This window comes from Mus pahari, chromosome 5, assembly GCF_900095145.1.
Source record: "Mus pahari chromosome 5, PAHARI_EIJ_v1.1, whole genome shotgun sequence".
Lineage (NCBI taxonomy): Eukaryota > Metazoa > Chordata > Mammalia > Rodentia > Muridae > Mus > Mus pahari.
Genome location: NC_034594.1, coordinates 42,167,184 through 42,182,783, shown reverse-complemented (window position 1 = coordinate 42,182,783; position 15,600 = coordinate 42,167,184). Strand labels below are relative to the sequence as shown.

General features: G+C 43.6%; 1 protein-coding gene across 5 annotated transcripts in view; it reads left to right on the top strand.

The window, feature by feature from the left end:
• Positions 1-15,600, top strand: part of Ino80d (INO80 complex subunit D) — a 67,559-nt gene that overhangs the window by 32,861 nt on the left and 19,098 nt on the right. For all 5 annotated transcript variants that reach the window (XM_029538374.1, XM_021197702.2, XM_029538371.1 and 2 more), the window contains exons 6-9: positions 3,832-3,940; positions 8,798-9,022; positions 12,403-12,512; positions 14,658-14,791. In XM_029538374.1, coding sequence (XP_029394234.1) covers positions 3,832-3,940; positions 8,798-9,022; positions 12,403-12,512; positions 14,658-14,791 — 578 coding nt within the window. The remainder of the gene's footprint in view (positions 1-3,831; positions 3,941-8,797; positions 9,023-12,402; positions 12,513-14,657; positions 14,792-15,600) is intronic.

The window sequence follows — 15,600 nt, the reverse complement described above, 5'->3', positions numbered from 1 at the left end:
TGTAGACCAGGCTGGCCTCGAACTCAGAAATCCGCCTGCCTCTGCTTCCTGAGTGCTGGGATTAAAGGTATGCGCCACCACGCCTGGTGGTAAATTCTTTAAAGTAAGTTAAATTAAGTTCCAATTATACATACTTACTCATAACCTCTTTTAAAATCTTATATAAACCAGGACTATACAGAGAATCCCTGTCTCAAAAAACAAAAAAAAACAACAAAAAAAATCTTGTATAAAATGTTTGTAAGTTAACAATTTTGTTATATATAGCATAATTTGTCGTGGCTGAATTTAAATTATTTCCAGTTTATATTACTTTAAACTATTGTAGATTCATAGCTTTGCAGCAAAGTAATTACTGTCACATCTTTAATTTTTTTAAAAAAATAAGTAACAAAAAATAGACTTTGATGAATCATGTGGAGGAAAGGGGACCAGGCCAGGCCCCCTGGCCCGGTGTGCACATGAAGGTCAGAGGACAGTGGGGTGGAGTCAGTTCTCTTTCACCTTCACTTGGGTTTTTGGTCATCAGGCTTGTGAAAAAGTCTTTAACCTCTGAGCAATCTCAGATGTGCTTTTCTTTTTCTCTGTGTAGAAAGTGTATGTATGTGTAACCGTGGGGTTTTCCACCCTTTCCCCAGTTCCTGAAATAATGACTCTGAGACTTAATTATATATGAATAAGTGCCTAGGCCATGATCTTGGGCTTGTTCCCTGACTAGCTCGTAACTTAATTAACCTGTTTATTCTGTTCTATGACTGCCACATAGCTGGTTACCTCTTCTCAGTTTCATGCATCTGTCTCCTCAGAGTTTGGGGGTGAATCTCTTTCCACCCTAACTGTTCCAGAGTTCCTCTCTCCCTATTGGAGCTACCACCTCCTATTTCTTGCCTCAGTTCATTGGCCAGTAAGCCTTTTATTGACAGGCGATGCTTCCATACAGTACAGAAGAGATTCTCTCTACATGTATGTATATACATGTATATGCATACACATGATTGTAGAAGCCAGATCTATATTGGGTGTCTAGTAGCATTCATTCACGTACATACACACACACCCCACACACAATTAAAAGAAAGAAAACAAATGCTGTTGAGGGATGTGGACGTAGATGCTTGCTAGCATGCATGAGACCCTTGCATGGGTTTGATTCCCAGCATTATATAAACCTGGTGTTGGGTAAATGCCTGTAATCCTAGTACTAAGGAGATGAAGGCAGGATGATCATAAGTTTAAATTCATCTTTTACTACACACTGAGTTCATGACCAGCCAAGGTTACATGAGAGTTTGCCTCAAAACTAAAGTAATCTAAGCTAAAGTAAACTCAGTGAAACAAAAGCAGTTTCTTCCTGTTGCACCCAGAGCAATCATCAGCCCTTCTTCACATAGCCGAGGAGCCCCGCACACGTGTCCTGTTTAGTTATACAGTAAGCTAGACGGCACTCAGGACTGAAGCGGGAGAGAGCGCATCACTTTGAAGGGATAAGAGCACCTTCAGTGCAACACCCTGTCTGAGTACCTACAGCCCTGCCTTTCCTGCACTCGGCTAACTCTGAGAGCCCCTCGATGTCTTGGTTCATGAGAAGAAGTAGCAGCCACCACCATGGCACCCACACCATTGCTGTCAGCAGTCCACAGGCCTCAGTGCAAGCATTACTTTCCGCAGACTGCAAAAGTAGTATTGACATGTGGAACTCAACGTTTTAGGAATTCTGGGATTTACTGACAATATTTAGCAATATAGCTGAATGTTTGTATGTTTTGAAAAGAGATTTATTTATTTATTTTATATATAAGTACACTGTAGCTGTCTTCAGACACACCAGAAGAGGGCATCAGATCCCATTACATTTGGTTGTGAGCCACCATGTGGTTGCTGGGAATTGAATTTGGGTCCTGTGGAAGAGCAATCAGTGTTCTTAATCATTGAACTGTTTCTCCACCTCTTATTTGTGTGTTTTATGAAGCAATATTTATCTTGCATGTATTTATTTGCATTTTTATTGACCCTTTTACTGATAGATAGAGCTGTTTAGACATAATTCATATTTATGTAAAGCCTTTCCTCCCCTTGTCAATATCTGTTTCAAGTATCTTTAAGACTGATTTTTTTACGTATATTTATTTATTTATTTGATGGATGGATTGTGTGTGTTGTGTGTGTGTGGCTCGTGTGTGTACTGAGTACCATGGAGTATGCACAGATGTCAGAGTACAGTTTGGAGAGATGTTTCTTTCCTTCCATGTGGGCTCTGGAGATTGAGCTGGCATGAGTCTTGACTGCCCTGCCCTCTGCTGATTGTTTCCTCCTTGACTTCAGAGTGTCCTTTGTCAGACTTCTGAGAGCCATGCTTTACCGTAGGAGCCACCGTGCCTGAGTAAAGTTTACCAAAAAAGCATTTATCCAAGCATATTAGAGATCTAAGGCTCTTTGGAGAAAACAGACATTGTAGTGTTCTCTGGGCACCATTTGTAGTCTACATTCAAGTCAGTGAGTACACATTAAGAAAAATCCATTCTGTGGTTCACACTGTGGCGGGCTGGGACTGGTCCTAAAGGTTAGCTTGATGGGCAGTTACTTTTAAGCAGGAGCAACACACCCATCCTTGCACTGCTGTGAGACCCACCCCGCAGACGCTTGCTTTCACTAGCCTGGCTACAGACTCACCCCTCCCCTTACTCCTGAGACGGGGCTCCTCATGCTAGCCTGGCTGGCCTCACACCCACAGAGATCCACCTGCCTCCACCTCTGCCTCAGCCTCCCAAGTGCTGAGATGAGGGTATGAGCCAAAGTGTCTGGCTTTTCTTATCCTTTTTCTCTTTTTTTTTTTTTTTTAAAGATTTATTTATTTATTATATGTAAGTACACTGTAGCTGTCTTCAGACACTCCAGAAGAGGGCGTCAGAACTTCTTATGGATGGTTATGAGCCATCATGTGGTTGCTGGGATTTGAACTCCGGACCTTCGGTAGAGCAGTCGGGTGCTCTTACCCACTGAGCCATCTCACCAGCCCCCCCTTTTCTCTTTTTACTGGTGTTTGTTTGTTTGTTTGTTTCTGAGTCAGGGGCTCCTGAATCTCAGGCTGGCCTTGAACTCCATAGCTAGGATGACATTGAGCTTGTGTTCCTCCCACCTCCATCTTTCAAGCACTGGGATTACAGGCATGTGGCATCCTGCTTGGTTTAGGTCATGTTGGGGATTATGCCTCATGCTTTGTTCATTCTAGCCATGCACTCTCCGAGGTAAGCTACGACACCAGCGGTGACTTTGATGTTTTTTAACATTGTTTTAGTGTTAGACTCTTTTTTAACTTAGTGTATGATGTTTTGATTATTTGAATGAGCTCAGTCTCTTTGCTCATGTTGTTTCCAAATGATTAACAAAGTGTATTATGAAGCCCATTCTTGAAGTACAGTATAGCCTTACTGTTAAAATGCCATGGTTTAAAGCTTAGTGTATATCAAATATCTTTGTAAGAAGAGAAGTTCATTTGGAGACCGTCAAGTGCACTGTGGTGGATGTGCTGTAGGTATTGCTTATATATTTTAGATTGCATTTTTTGTCAGGATTTTATTGTTTTAAAATTTCATTACATTATTATTATTATTATTTATTGATGGGGGGAATGTGTGCCACTGCACACATGTGGTCAGAGGACAACTTGTGGAAGTTGGTGCTGTTCCACCATGTGGGTCCCTGTGATTGAACGCAGGCAGTTAGGCTTGGCAGCGTCTGCCTTGTTACACACGAGCCATCTTGCCAGTCTTGGTGGAAATTGTAAATGAGTTAGTGTTTTGTCTAACCTGTCATCTGCACTGTCTGCTGCAGGGTTGGACTGGTCTGAGGAGAGCGGAGAGGAGTTGGAGGACGCAGATCAGGCTTCGCCGTATCAGGTCGCATGGTCCATCCGAGAAACCCTCAGACATGAAAGACACACGTAAGCTGCCCTTTTGGGTTTTATTCTTGAAGAGGTAGCAATTTGCCTTTCTTCCTGTCTGTTCCAATGGGTTTTATTAAATTTTACTATGCTATAATTAGGTTTAGTTAGTCAAACTTAATTCAATTTGGGAATAAATGGATTATATTGTTTGAGCAAAGTTAACTTTGCCGTTTTCTTGCTAAATATGTTTCCCTAGCTTTCCAACTTGCCGATGTTTAATATAACAGAATTGAAAGATAATCTTGAAGATTATCTGATGTAATTTCATCTTATAAAAGTGGCGAACATACCCAGGAAGCTAAGGCACTTGATCACAATCACTGTGAGGGTTGGCTCGAGTCCCCTCATCAGTATTTTCCCCAGTGTGCTTTGTAAAGGAGGTATTGGTCAGAGGTCTGTAGATGATGGGTGTGCATCTTCTTAGTGACTGCTTTAGCAACGTGTCTTAGTCAGGGTTTTTATTCCTGCACAAACATCAGGACTAAGAAGCAAGTTGAGGAGGAAAGGTTTATTCAGCTTACACTTCCATACTGCTCTTCATAACCAAGGAAGTCAGGACTGGAACTCAAGCAGGTCAGGAAGCAGGAGCTGATGCAGAGGCCATGGAGGGATGTTACTGGCTTGCTTCCCCTGGCTTGCTCAGCCTGCTCTCTTATAGAATCCAAGACTACCAGCCCAGAGATGGTCCCACCTACAAGGCCCCCCCCCCCATCACTAATTGAGAAAATGCCCCACAGCTGGATCTCATGGAGGCATTTCCCCAACTAAAGCTCCTTTCTCTGTGATAACTCCAGCTGTGTCAAGTTGACACAAAACTAGCCAGTACACAATATAAAGAAAATAGTTGGTGCGCTGTGAGCAAATGGAGTGACTGGTTTGGTGGTGGGGCTGGAAGATGATTGCTCATAGACTGAGCCAGTCCTTGATTTAAAGACTTGGTCTACATAAATACCCAATGAAGTAGAGACCAGCTCATTTGACATCTGACATAGATTATCCCTGGAAGTTCACAGCCTCCTAGTATGGACATAGAGTTTATCTTATGCCTCTTGAATTTGTAGGAACATGATAGATTAGTACAACAGGGAATGGAAAATGATTTTGTATAGACTGGTTATAAACTGAGACTTCATGGAAGCAAATTACAGTCAAAAGCTTATTTGTGCATGGAAGTAGAGCAAAGGGAATTAGTTGGGTTTTGCTAATAGGCAATGTCAAGAAGTTGCAGTAGCATATTCACCCATTCCCGCTCTTGGGTTTGATCCCCACAACACTATTTCTGTCTCACTTAGCCCGGAGAGAGTGTTGGGAACTGCAATTCCATTTCATGCTTCAGGATGGCTACCTATGACTGCTGTGCTCTTTGAGCTGGAGCACACAGTAGGGCTGTCATGCTTAGCTTTGTAGTTACACACCCATCAAGCACACATCATGTCCACTAACTTGACTTCAGAGGTTTAGGGTCAGTTCTACAAAGGGTGAATCAACCCAGGGGAGTGCCCTGCTGAACACTTGACATGAGTGGCAGATGGAAGCCATTTCTACTTTAATTCCTGGGACAGCTTGGGCATCAGTTTGGGGGTGAGTTGCTCTTGGTTGGAAGCAGTGTGCATTCTGTCTCTGCCTTTGGCTCTTACAGAATTGTCATGGTGACATCTTACAGAATTGTCACGGTGACAGTGCCCTTTGTTGTTGGAGGCTCACGCCCTCCTCAGCTCTTCCCCTCTGGAGCATTTCATATGCCTGCTGCCTTGATGGCCCCAAAGACCTTCTTTCCGTGTTGTAAATAATAAATTATCTTACTACTTGTCCAGCTTTTGTGTACTGTGTGCATGTATGTATGTGCGTGTGCGCGCGTGCTTGTTTGTGTGTGTGTATACGTGTGTGTGTGTGTACATGCCTATGGACCTCCTGTGTGGAAGAGGAGGCTAGCAGGTGGTCTACTCTAGCCCCCCTCTGCCTAGTCCTTTGAGATCAGGTTTCTCGATGAACCTGAGGCTAGTCTGGCTGTCATCAAGTTCTAGCAGCCCCAGTCCCCACCTATCAGGATTATAGGTGTGTACACCATGTCCCCACCCCTTTTTAAAATTCACTTATTGTATGAGTTTTCAGTCTGCCCCCACTAATACATGCCTGGTACCCAAGGAGATAAGAATGGGGCCTTGGATACCGTGGAACTGGGACTATGGATGTTGAGAGCTCCCTTGTGGGTACTGGGAATGAACAATAAAATGTTTTTGTAATCCTTGAGCCATCTCTTCCCCGCTTCATCCGCACCCTATTACATGGGTTCCGAGCATCCACACTCAGGCCCTCACGCTTACACAGTGGGTGTTCTAACCACTGAGCCCTTGCTATCCTTTCCTTTCCTTCTTTTTTTGTTTGTGGAGACAGGTTTCTCTACATAGCCCTGGCTATTCTGGAACTCACAAAGTAGACCTCAAACTTACAACTATCCTCCTATGTCAGCCTAGCTGCTAGGATTAAGGGCAAGCACCACCATGTCCGGCTGTAATCCATTTCCTTAAATAAAGTTCAACCCTCCTCCAGCCTCCCTTACTGGGAATTGAGCCTCTTGACCACTGGACAAATGCTCTACTGCTGAGCTGGACAGGGTCTTACCAAGTTGCTCAGGGTGGACCAGAATTCACTCTACAGGTCCAGATGGTCTCTAACTTGGGAACCTCCTGCCTCAGTCTCCTGAGTAGCTGGAAATACAGGCTGGTGCCACCAGGCCTGGCACTAAACTCTTAACTTGGCATTCAGATTTGGAAACTTGAGCTGTCCTCACTCCCTCCATTCTATGCCCTTCATAGCCCAGCTACTTACTGTGCACTACCACCCTGTCTCCACAGAGTGTTCCATCTGCGTGAGGTCTCCTGAGGTCTGTCCTCAGTGTGGGTACTTTCTTCAAGCTTAGTGTTCCTGCTGTCTCCTTTGCAGGCTGAGCCTTTCATCCAGCAACGAGCATCAGTGACACCTTTCCATACCTTTGCTACCAGCTTACAGTTTATAGCATCCATCGGCCCTGCTAGAACTCTGAAGTGTATACCTACTGTGAGACTTTGAGGCACAAGCGAAACATATGCTCATTCTTAGACCCTCAGCGGTAGCTGCAGTAAGGCCTGGGAACCTGACATTTGAAGGCTCTCCTAGATCCTCCTCTCCCAGACCCACTCTGACTATGCAGCTCACTGTGTAGCCCTAGCTCGCAGGGACTTGGGGACACGGACTTCTGCCACTGTACCCGGCTGGACACCCCTGCCCCTCAGTCTTTGTTTTCTGTTTTGTTGGGTTTGTTTTTTGCAACAAGGGCACACAAAGAGTGCCAGACTAGCCCTGATTTCAAGGCAATCCTCCTGCCTCTGTTTCCTGAATATGTTGCCAAACCCTGAGTTCTTAGATACTTTTTCTGCCTTGTGTTAGAGATTTGAGCCTTCAGTCTCTGCCCCACTCACTCTGTTAGTTTCTGGTTCTGGCCTCTTTTGCATTATTCCATCTGGGAGTGGATTTCTCTTGTGTAAATCTCATTGCAAACTCCTTTCCACTTGGTTCTCCTGTGGTGGTTAGCATAATAGACACACAGTAGATGTTCAGCAAATGAAAAGATTGAGGTATGAGCCTTTAATTTGTGTATTTATAGTAGAAACTATACTGTAAGGGATATGTTTCTAGGAGATACTCTAAACAGACGTTTATAGAGTAGCTTGCTGTGGGCTGGTATGGAGTAAAATGCCACCCTATAACAAAACAAAAACAAACACTGAGCTGCAGGAGACAGGCGGTATTAACACCGGTTCTCTGGGAGTATCCTTGTAGTGTTTATTTATAATACAAGATGAAGAAGATCATGTAACATCAGTGTTCAGGTAATGTACAGTGTTTGGAACAATGAAAAATGAGGTCAAATTTGTCCTATATAAAAGTTGCCGGGGGCTGGAGAGATGGCTCAGTGGTTAAGAGCACTGACTGCTCTTCTGAAGATCCTGAGTTCAAATCCCAGCAACCACATGGTGGCTCACAACCATCTGTAATGAGATCTGATGCCCTCCTCTGGTGCATCTGAAGACAGCTACAGTGTTCGTACTTAGATATAATAATAAGAAAGAAAGAAAAAAAAAAGTTGCCATTTTGCCCTTGGTGCTGGTAGACAGTACTGAGCAAGCACAGCACAGCACTGTTAGCTTAGAAGTACACAGCACAGCACTGTTAGCTTAGAAGTACCCTCAACATCCTTTCCAGCAAACACTTAAATTGGGATCAGCAGTCAGTCACATTAGCAAGGTAGGAAACTGTAATCCCGGCCTACGAGAACAGTTTAGATGCTCTGTAGCTACCATGGCAATCCCATGGTTCCTATGTCATACACTCTCTAAGTGAGAAAAGATAATATAAAACCCAGAATATGTAAAGTGTAGCTCTTACTGCTGTTGGCAATGACTGCTGTGTTTCTGAGGTGACTGTTTTCATGAAGGTTCAATGTCTGTATTCTCTGTGAGCAAGGATAGAGAAAAGCTTGTCCTTCCTGCCCTTCTCTGGCCTGGTAGAGCCAGCGATGCTTGTTCTTCCCGATCCGCTTTGGGCACGGTAGACCTCGGAAGGAAGGCCTGCCAGGATGAGCACCCCACCCCACTAACACCACTGCCCGGGTAACACCACTACCCCGCTGCTGCTGCTGCTGCTGCTGCAGTCTTGTCTTCAGCGCTACTGAAATTTCTCCTGGTTTCCTAAGTTTGTGTTCTCATGCCACAGAAGTGTTGAACTTGTGTATTCACTCCCTTGTTTGTTTTCACGTCCCCTTTCTTACACGAAGCTCCCATGTAATCAGTTTCCCCTTCACCCCACACTTTCCAGGTCAGACGACGACGACACGGAGAGCAGGAGCTCCAGGGTGACCCAACTTTGCACTTACTTTCAGCAGAAATACAAGCACCTCTGCCGCCTGGAGCGGGCAGAGTCTCGACAAAAGAAATGCCGGCATACATTTAGGAAGGCGCTGCTGCAGGCTGCCAGTAAGGAGCCCGAATGCACTGGTCAGCTGATACAAGAACTGCGGAGAGCTGCGTGCAGCCGAGCCAGGTTAGAGCCACAAAGCAGGGCCTCCCTTCTTAGGCCTTGTCTCCTACTTTGCCTTATTCACCTTTGAGGGATAGTTGAGACATTGTGTGAAGTGAACATGGAAGTCCCAAGTAGTTGAGTGTATGATATTTGGTTCAGGAGTGCTACCTCAGTGGTAAGGTAGCACAATATATATATGTATGTATATATATATAGTCACACACACACACACACACACACACACACACACACACACACACACTTATTGAGAAGGTTCCCACTCATCTTCAGTCAGGGGCCTTCACTGCTGCCTCCTCCTGAAGGAGCATCCTTCTGTCAGTCAGCTTTGCTTTCCCACCTGTGACTGACAGAGGACGGTGGAGCAGCCTGCACCCAGGACTACCGTTTGTGCATGGCTGAAGACAGTGGTGACTTTATAGCATCCTGGGCATTTCCCATCCACAAAGTAGGAATTAGGGCTCTGCACCGGGCGCGTTTTCTTGTGCTTCCTCTTCTCTCTTCTGGAGGGGGATGAAGGAGATCTTTGTGAGAGGCATGTTCTTGTAGGGAGGTCGTCACTGCTGGAACAGGGTAGCACAGCCTTGAGCTGACAGAAGTGAAAGCGTTTACTGGGTCTTGGATTCCTCAAGTTGCATTAGAATTGATTCATTGGAGAGATTTGAGGATGCTATTTCTCTTGCTTGTTAACTTTGTGAATCTGTGTCATCCAGGCCAGCTTCAAACTCTGAATCCTCCTGCCTCAGCCTCCTGAGTACTGAGATTATAGCAGACACTATTTCATCTGACTGACAGTGTTGGCTATCTTAAAAAAATAAACAAAACCAAAACAAATGGCAATGCCTAAAATTTTCCTGTTATTTAAACCAATAATTATTGTTTTTAAAAATTATATCTTTTTAAAACCATAATCTAGTATTTTTATTTTATAATAAAACACATTTTATCTGTATTAGTTATGATTTCTTTTTGGTTTGTTTGTTTTGTTTTTTTGTTTTTTTTGAGACAGGGTTTCTCTGTGTAGCCCTGGCTGTCCTGGAACTCACTCTGTAGACCAGGCTGGCTTTGAACTCAGAGATCTGCCTGGATTTACCTCCTGAGTGCTGGGGTTAAAGGCATGTACCACCACTACCTGGTGAATTCAGTCATTCTAAGCTACATAGTGAGCTTACTTAAGACCAGCCAGAGTTACATGAGAATGTTTTGTTTGTTTTAATAAAAGAAAAGAAAGAAACAAGGAAATATATTGCACATTGGGCTTGGTAGATAGCTCAGCAGATTATTAAAGTGTTCAGTGAAATTATCTGTTTTATATTCAGTACCATGTGGTATAAAATCTAGACCAAGCAATTTGGGACATAACTGCTAATATAATACAGCTTTCCTTATCAAAAATTGTGCATTTTTTATAGGCTAACATTGATAGTATAAACATCTTTTCTAGGGGTAGTGGGAAATATATTGTCAAGATGAGATGAAGTTGTGGGTCAGTCATTGAGGGTTTGTCTGTATGCTCATGGTGTTTAGCATCAATCCCAGCACCAACAAAAAGAAAGGAAATGTAACATTCTTTTGTTTGTTCGTATATTTGTTTTGAGACAGGGTCTCACTTGTAGCTTTGGCTAGCCAGGAATTCTTTATATAAACCAGGCTGGCCTCAAAATTAAGGTCCAACAAGATGACTTAGTAGGTAAAGGAGTCACCTGCTTCTACCTTCTGAGTTCTGGGATTAAAGGCCCTTGCCACACTTCCCAGCAAGATATTAGGATATTAGATATTCCAATCACCCTCTTTTCTACCTTTGTAAAGTCTTTTTCACTCTTAAATTTGCATTCTAGTGCATGTGTGTGTGGCGGGGGGGGGGCAAATTTCAACTATGAGTTCTCTTCTTTTACCATGTATGTTTTAGGGATCAAACTCAGACTCTAGATTTAGGGCAAGCACTTTTACCTAATCTTGCTGGTCCTTAGAAGTCTTTGTGCACGCCTTTAATCCCAGCACTTGGAAGGCAGAGGCAGGAGGATTTCTAAGTTCGAGGCCAGCCTGGTCTACAAAGTGAGTTCCAGGACAGCCAGGGCTATACAGAGAAACCCTGTCTCGACCCCCCCCCCCCCAAACAAAAAAGAAGTCTTTGTGTTTTGAGAGAGTCTCGTAGCCAGAGCTGCCCTGAGCTCCCGCTCCTCCTGCCGCTGTCACCTTCCTAGTGCTACTGCTGTAGACTTGCCTCCCGGTGTCTGCTTTATGTAGAGCCTAATGCAGACATTGCTTACAGATGAGACAGAAGTTTAAATGCTTATATAACAAGCGATCTCAGTTAAGATAGAATTCAAATAGTGAATCATAGAATTGCAAAAAATTAGCAAGCCTTATAAGTATTTCAAAGTGAACACATTTTGAAGGATGTATGTATGAGGGATGTATGAAGCTTAAACCATTTCAGAATATTCACATCCCCTTTCCCATTTGACACTAAGATGTTTGTAAAAATAATTTTTATTTACCTGATATAATTGCTGTCTCCAAGGCTTACTGCCTCTGTCTGCTAACCTAGACCTAGTCCTGGAAGCTGCTAGCCTCCGTACAATCTTATCTAGGCCTCGAATTCTTTCAGCCTCTGAGACTTACTGCTGAATAAACTTAAACTTTCTAGTTCTCTTTGAACTCTGGGGGATTGGTTCAACTCAGCTGGCTGGCTCAAAGCTCTTCACCAAGCTGACTGATTCAAACTGGCTTCTCTCAACTTCTGACTGAATTGTTCTGCTTGGCCTCATACTAACTTTGCCAATCTCCTCTGGTTCCTTCTCCTTCTCTGGCTTGTTGTGTCTTCACCTGTGTCTAACTTGTTCTCTCTTTAACCTGTCTCTACAACTGTCCCAGTAAAATTACCCTCTCCTTTTTCCTCTCTCAGCTCTGTTCTCTGTTAAGTAGCCTCTCTTTTCTCTCTGTCTCTTGAGAGTTGTGCATATCCTATTCTGTCAAATCTTTTTCTGATTCTTCAGTTTGCCTGCCACTCAATTAGATATCACTTTCAAATATGGATGCTTCCTTCTACAAATTAACTTTACCTTCATTGTTTGGGATTAAAGGTGTATAATAAAGATAGTTAGAGTGTGTGTGTTCAAGAAAATTATCCTGGGGACCATGGAGATGGGCAGTGGGTAGTGCTGCTTGCCATCCAACCCAGTGACCTGTGTTTGATCCCCAGAACCTACACGGAAGAGGAGAGAACCAGCCCCCTGGGGTTGTTCTGACTTTCACAGGCTTGCTGTGGCTATGTTCATGGATGCACACACATATAAATAAGATAGTGAGATCAACATTTAAAGAAAATTACCCTGAATTTTAGAGCATTTAAAATGAATTTTATATTTTTCTGTCCCTAGCCTTCGCCAGACCAAGTTGAAGGAGGTGGAGCCAGCAGCATGCAGTGGAACAGTGAAGGGCGAACAGTGCACAAAGCAGGCCCTTCCCTTCACCAGACATTGTTTCCAGCGTATCCTTTTCACGGCAATAAGCAGCCATTGAAGGTACTAAGCCCTTGGGGGCCACATGCTGTTTTTGTTGTTTTGTTTTGTTTTTTTCAAGACAGAAGATTTCACTGTGTAGCCCTGGCTGTCTTGGAACTCACTTAGACCAGGCTGGCCTAGAACTCTCAAGAGATCCACCTACTTCTGTCCTGCACCACCGCCACCAGGCTGTGTTCTTTAACCTCAGTGGTCATGGGAGTAGAACAGAGTCTTCTGCACGCTAGGCAAATGCTCTCCCACAGTACGTCATTGTAAAATCAAGTGGGTGCTCCCTGCCTCGATTCTTTTTGAAGTAGAACTTCACTATAGAGTTGAGGTTGGTCTCAAACTCATGATTCCCCTGCCTCAGTGTCCTCACTGTTGAGATTCCTGGTGTACATTACCACCATGTCTGGCCATAAAGCTTGTAAACTAAAAGCTATTTCATGTTCAGAATAATTTTTACATAATTTCTAATTTCATAGAGTCCTGAATCAGTTCCTGATTATGTCATTGTATATTTTATTTCGTTACACTGAATTTGGAAAGGAGAGACTCTGAGCGCATCACTGTGTTATTTTGCTGTCTCACAAGTGGAGAAGGGACAGATATCTCATTCTCTATGAGGATCTATGCTAGAGTGAGAGGTTGGACATCTCATTCTCTATGAGGATCTATGCTAGAGTGAGAGGTTGGACTTCTACGCAGAGCTGATTTGCAATCTTCATTTTGTATTTATTTGAGATATAGTAAAATAGGCTATAACCCCACTATGTCACTATGTAACCCTAGCTGTCCTGAAACTTGATTCACCCTCCTAGATATTGGAATTACAAATCTGTAATAGTGATTCAGGATGAATGTGTTTCTCCCTTCCTTCCTTCCTTCCTTCCTTCCTTCCTTCCTTCCTTCCTTCCTTCCTTCCTTCCTTCCTTCCTCCCTTTCTCCCTCCCTCCCTCCCTCCCTCCCTCCCTCTCTCTCTAGAAACAGGGTCTCATCATGCCTCCCAGATTGGCTTCACACTCTGAGGCTCAGTGACCTCCAGATCCTCTCACAGCTGGCTCCTACACTGCGTTTCTGCCCTCCTTTCTGTCCTTCACATTGAGTCTTCCCAGGCAGTTTAGTTTATATATAACCAGTCTAAACCAGAAGGGAAACCTACATAGACTTTCTAAATAGGAAATAAATCTCTGTGGGGGGGGTGGTACTGGAAATTGAATGGACGGTCTCTTGCTGTGTTCATGCTTGCTGACAAGCCCTGCCCTCAGCCCAGAGGTCAAACATGGAACAGTTCAGCGGCTAACAGATGAGCCTTTCTTTGTCTTTTTATTGATTGACTGGCTGATTGATTGATTGGTCTTTTGAGGTGATCTTACTCTATAGTCATGAGTTTAAGGCTAACTTAGGCCATATAGCAAGACTCTATCTAAAAAACAGCAGAACAAAGGCCCTAGACATTTCAATTTTCAATAAGACTTTCAAGTTAATTTTTGTCATTAATTTGTGAGTTTTATTTTGGTTCTGTAAATGAAAAATTCAACCTTGGACAGGTGGGTAATGAAAAATTCAACCTTGGACAGGTGGGTTTTTTACTGAAATTTTCATTCTCCTTGGTGCGTAGTCTAAGAGAAAGTTTTCTTTTTAAATGCTGATTTTAGGAGCTGGAGAGGGGCTTGTCAGTTAAGAGGCTTGCTTCTGCTATTCTGAAGGACCCGAATTCCATTCCCAGAACTCACATGGTAGCTTACAGTCATCTATTCCAGCGCGGTTGATACTTGCTGTACACATAAACATCCAGGCAAAACACTCATACACAGATAAAAGAAAATACCTAAAAGAAAAAAAAAATCAGCTGCTGATTTTAGAACAGTCTTTTTAGCGGGGATTTCAGGAAGGTGTTAACAAGAAAGTGATATTGCTTATTCACGTTACAGAAGTTGATTCCAAATGGCCATAAAGGAGATTTGCCTAAGAGTCTGTTAGCTAAAGACACCCCATCAGAATTTTTCCTTGTTGAATTGGTATAGGCAGTGCAGTTTTTGCTTGTAAACCACAAGGAGAGTAACAGATTTTATTCAGTCACAAAGAGTTAAACTATTTGAGTGTGTTTTCTTCCTGACTGCAAACCCCAGACATCCTCCTGAACCGCTCTCAGCAGCTGTTCTCCAGCTGCACTGCCAAGTTTGCAGATGGACAGCAGTGTTCTGTGCCAGTGTTTGACATTACACACCAGACGCCCCTGTGTGAAGAACATGCCAAAAAGATGGTAAGTTTAGCATTTGTGCCCTGCAGTTGGGGCTTTTAAACTGCTGGTGACTATTTCTACTAGGAAATAAGGCACTAATGAAGTTCTGAACAAACAGTGCTTTCAGTACTGGAAACACTATGCTGTGTTGCCTTTGCCTAAAAATTTTCAAAATGTTGTATTGACCCCTGAATTTGAGCCCCCCCCCCCTTTTAAAGGTTTATTCATTATATGTAAGTACACTGTAGCTGTCTTCAGATCTGAGGATGGTAGTGAGCCACCATGTGGTTGCTGGGAATTGAACTCAGGAAAGAGCAGTCAGTGCTCTTACCCACTGAGCCATCTCTCCAGCCCCCGAGGCCTTTTCATAACAAAACCAAACCCCCAGTGTTTCAAAGAGTTCTTAGTACAGTTTGAATATTTCTAGTCCAGAAACCCCAAGTCTGTAAGGTTCTAAGATGGCATGACACTCAAAAAGTGCATGTTTTGAAGCCTTCCAGATTCTGATGTTTAAATCTCTGGCATAAGGTTTTTCATATGCAAATAACGAAACCCCTCAAAACACTGATGGTCAGTGATTCAGATGGGAAGTACCAGACTGGGGAGGCAGTGGGGGGGGGAGCTGGGCGTGGTGGCGCATGCCTTTAATCCCAGCACTCAGGAGGCAGAGGCAGGCAGATTTCTGAGTTTGAGGCCAGCCTGGTCTACAGAGTGAGTTCCAGGACAGCCAGGGCTATAACCCCCCCCACACACTCCCCAAAAAAAGAGAGAGAGAAGTACCAAACCTGTTATTACTTAGATAAGATGCTTTTTAAAAATCATCCATCCAT